The sequence below is a fragment of the Otolemur garnettii genome, unplaced genomic scaffold (genome assembly GCF_000181295.1).
Source record: "Otolemur garnettii isolate 467f Iridium unplaced genomic scaffold, OtoGar3 scaffold00160, whole genome shotgun sequence".
Classification (NCBI taxonomy): domain Eukaryota; kingdom Metazoa; phylum Chordata; class Mammalia; order Primates; family Galagidae; genus Otolemur; species Otolemur garnettii.
This window is the reverse complement of record NW_003852555.1, coordinates 282369-286091: the sequence shown is the minus strand read 5'-3', so window position 1 is coordinate 286091 and position 3723 is coordinate 282369. Positions and strand designations below refer to the sequence as shown.

At 51.5% G+C, this 3723-nt stretch overlaps 1 protein-coding gene across 1 annotated transcript; it reads right to left on the bottom strand.

The window, feature by feature from the left end:
• Positions 1-2018: 2018 nt before the first annotated feature.
• On the bottom strand, positions 2019-3062 carry ZNF474 (zinc finger protein 474). Its single transcript, XM_012811490.1, has one exon. The coding sequence runs from the start codon at positions 3060-3062 to the stop codon at positions 2019-2021; it is 1044 nt and encodes a 347-aa protein (XP_012666944.1).
• Between the last annotated feature and the right edge of the window lie 661 nt (positions 3063-3723).

Below are 3723 nucleotides of genomic sequence, written 5' to 3'. Positions count from 1 at the left end.
TTTCTGCAGAAGGGGAGGGATAAGGGCCATTGCTCTGCCTCCCTGAAGCCAAGGAGTTCCTGCGTTTTCATTAACCCACGCCAGTGGTAAGTCTGGCAGCTAACGGGACCCTATGCTGGATGACTCTGCTATGCCCTCCACTGAAACCTGTGTGGTCCCCCAAGAGGCCAGCACACATCTGACAGTGGTGAGGCCGGTTTCCCACAGACAAGTGTGTTCTCAGACCTGAGAGCAGGGTTGGGTGTGCCCTGACACAGCTGTGTCCACTAGATGGCCTCCCCTACTCTTACCTAGATGCACAAGTCTCTGAGGGGCCCCTGCTGGCTTCTCCTGACATCCTCCCCTCCAGACTGCTGGGTGAGTCAGGAAGGTGTCTCCTCGGGAAGCTGTGTGCCCAGGCCAGCCTCTTTCAGCAGTCGTGACTGAGGACACGCTGTGCTCAGCCTGTTGGCTCCACTCTGGAGCACAAAGTATGTGTTACAACAACAAGCGCAAGAATCCTGACCACACTCTTCCCTATCTCTAGATCTGTAACGAGAATGTTTGAAGTAAATGCATACGATCGAGAAATAGGGCTGCGAGTTAGAATGCTAGCAGAGATTCCGATTGGCGGCCCTGAGACACACATTCTTTTGCTCTCTGAATCCAGACCCCACACATTCTGGAAGAAAAGCAGCAGTCAGAAGAAGATGGGAAAAACAGATCGTGTTTATGAGACCAGCTTGAAGACCATGCCACACTGAAGGGTTCGGCTTTTCACATGGCAGAGAAACTAGCAGCTTTTTCACAATGTTCATTGAAAACTTGCCCAGCATCTGTCATTCTGACTCTTGGGCTTCAGAATCATTGTCTTGGAATCTGCTAAGCCAGTATGACCATAAGTATTTTACTTTAAACATGGAACTTAGGGGAAAGACCTAAACAGTTTCCAAAGCAATAAAATTAAAAAGTAAGAAAAAGTGGATTAAAAATAAAGGATGCACCCTTCCCCGCCAGTCCCTCTGTTTAATCTTCTACAAATGCTGTGTCATCTCTGTTTTCCTAAGAGTTCACTTAAAGAATCCATGCAAGCTGAATGTTTCAGGTAGTAAGTCACGTAGAGGAAAGACTTTTACTATTTCCGATGTCTCATGAATTGATATTTTGTAAGGTTGGCACAAGACTGAGCATCTAGTACCTGGCTTAATGGCAGGATAAAGAACCTGATCTAGGCTCTCTCTTGCAGGCAGCCACCGTCTTGAACATCCCTCCCCAATGCTGATTGATGAAGCTTCAGGTGAAAGCCTAACTCTTCATCATACGAGTTGGGACCCCTAAGATCATGCTTATTGATGTCTGAAGTGGGAGGGAAGGGCCCTATGTTCAACCCACACACAGGACACAGAGCAGCAGTGGGATCAAGCACCTCCCCGGGAACACCAACTCTATTTGCTTCAGTGACCAGGCGGGGGCTAATCTCCACTTGCTACAATCATGTAAGTGTCAACAGAAAACATGCTGTATGTACAGAGCATGTGCATTTCTGCAAGTGCTCCAGTGTTTAATTGTTGCTAAAGTCATTTGGGGTTTTTGACACAGATTCTATTTTAGTAAGATAAACTCAGCATGACCCAGCATTGCCAAAAACGAATTCCTAAGGTAGATGACTAAAATAAACCAGCAATAAATATTGGCTGTTGGAATGGGAATTATATCTCTGTAATGTAGACACAGCATTACTGACTCATTTTCAAATTACAGTGTCTCCCAGGGATTGCTGGTACCAAGGATCAGAGAAAAAAGAAGTCCATCTCTCTTTCAGGCAGCAGAACTGAGGAAACAAGAGCCCATCAGGCAAGGATGTTCTTATGTCTATTTTAGCTCCTAGAATCCAACAGGAGGTTGACCTGGACAGGCTGCTTTGAGGCAGAAATAAGGCACTGAAAGAAAAGCTCCTAGGGAAGGAGGGGACGCATTGTGGGGACAGTTTTCTCTCACTCCCTGGAGGCAGGATGCACCCCAGGTCCGCCTCCTGCATCTCACGTGGCACGAGTTACCTTATCGGTTCTATGGGGCGCTGCCATGGTCCTTTGCTGCTTGGGATTAGCGGGCTCCTTTAGCCCACCTGTACTCCCTAAATTCTGCTCCTGTAGCCCACGAGGTTGAGCTTTACAACTTCTCTGGTGGACCAGGAGGCGGTCTGGGGCAAAGGTGCGGCCACAGTTGGGGCAGGGCACCAGCTGGGCTTCGCTGATGCCCTCGCGGCTCTGCTGTCCGCCTGGAAGCGGCTGGGGCTTCTGCGGGAGTGGCCGGCGGAGCTCCCTGGGGAGCTGGTCATTTTCTATTTTCCACTTTTCCAGGCATTTGGGCTCATGAATAGGAAGGGACAGGGTGCCAAATTCCCTACCGCAAATGTAGCAGATAAGAGTCCTGGGTCGGGCTGACACTCCACTGGGAGCTCTCTTGAGGGCAGTGAGACTGTCAGACCTGTCGGGGTCTGGGGCTCGGGGCTCCTCACCCCTGGGCCTGCAGCTCCTCTGGTGAACCAGGAGACGGTCGGGCAAGAACGTGCGGCCGCAGGACTCGCAGGGCAGAAGCTGCGCCTGGGCGCTCTGAAAGGCCGCCTGGTTAGCCGCCTGCAGACCCCAGGGCCCGCCGCCCACCGCCTGGGGTTTGGAGGGTTCGGGCCGCCTCAGGTGCTTGGGCAGCCTGCTGTTTTCAATTCTCCACTTCTCCAAGCACTGGGGCTCGTGGATGGCCAGCGACTGGGACCCAAACTCTCGGCCGCAGATGTAGCACACCCGGAACCGCGGCCTGCGCGGTGGGATCTCGGGCGGGCCGAGCTGGCCGCCGGGCATCGTCCTCCTCCCCGACCGTCTGGACACGATCACAGTCCCAGGTCTGCTTTTCTGAGCGCTGCTGTCTGATTTTTCTCTGGGACTGGAGCGCTCCGTTTCTGGCAAAAGGCTGGAGTGGGAGTGGTGAGACAGGACAGCGTGGTTGATGAGGAAGGTGGGTTCTTTAGAACCCTGAAAAGTTTGCTGCAATTTGTTGGAACCCCTTTTCGCCGTTCCCCTTTCCATGAACAAGTCTTTCTCTAGGGCCTGTTCCAGGCCAGGTCGGACTCACTTGGGGCTTCTGCTGAGAGGGAAGGTTACTGAGGTTGCCTGTCCTGGGGTTTACATCGCTGCCAGTACCTTAGTCCCAAAGTCCGTGACTCAGAGCTTCACTGCAGGGCGGCAGCCTGGAATGTTGGAAAGTCCCCATTGAACCTCAGATGTCTCCAAGATCTGTGGGAGGAGGAGGGAGACGCAAACCGAGAAGTTTTTATGTATAAACACACACTCCCACACCCTCGCCCTGCACTCTGATAAACGGCATAAAGAGCAGTGGGGTTTTATTTTTATTTTTTGATCTCGTATCATCTTTTTAACCTAGGAACCAGAACCATAGGATTTGATCAATAAACTTTGAAATAAATATGAAGAACTTCCCCCATCACGAACTGTGGCGTTACCACCCTGAAAGGAATATTCTCTCCAAAGAGAAACGGACCGTTACAACATGGACACGAATGGCAGAAACCAACAGAGGCTGAGGCCAGGTGGCGAGACCATCCATGGGGAACCAGAAACTGTGAAAATGAATGAAATCAGCAGGTCACATGAACAGACTCCCCTGAACCCCGCCCACCCCAGAAACTTCCACTACCTCAGGGATTCTCAACACGTACTCCATGGATCC

Excerpts from the sequence above, each read along its gene's own strand:
- ZNF474 (XM_012811490.1), bottom strand. The coding sequence starts at position 3,062 with ATGGAAAGGGGAACGGCGAAAAGGGGTTCCAACAAATTGCAGCAAACT.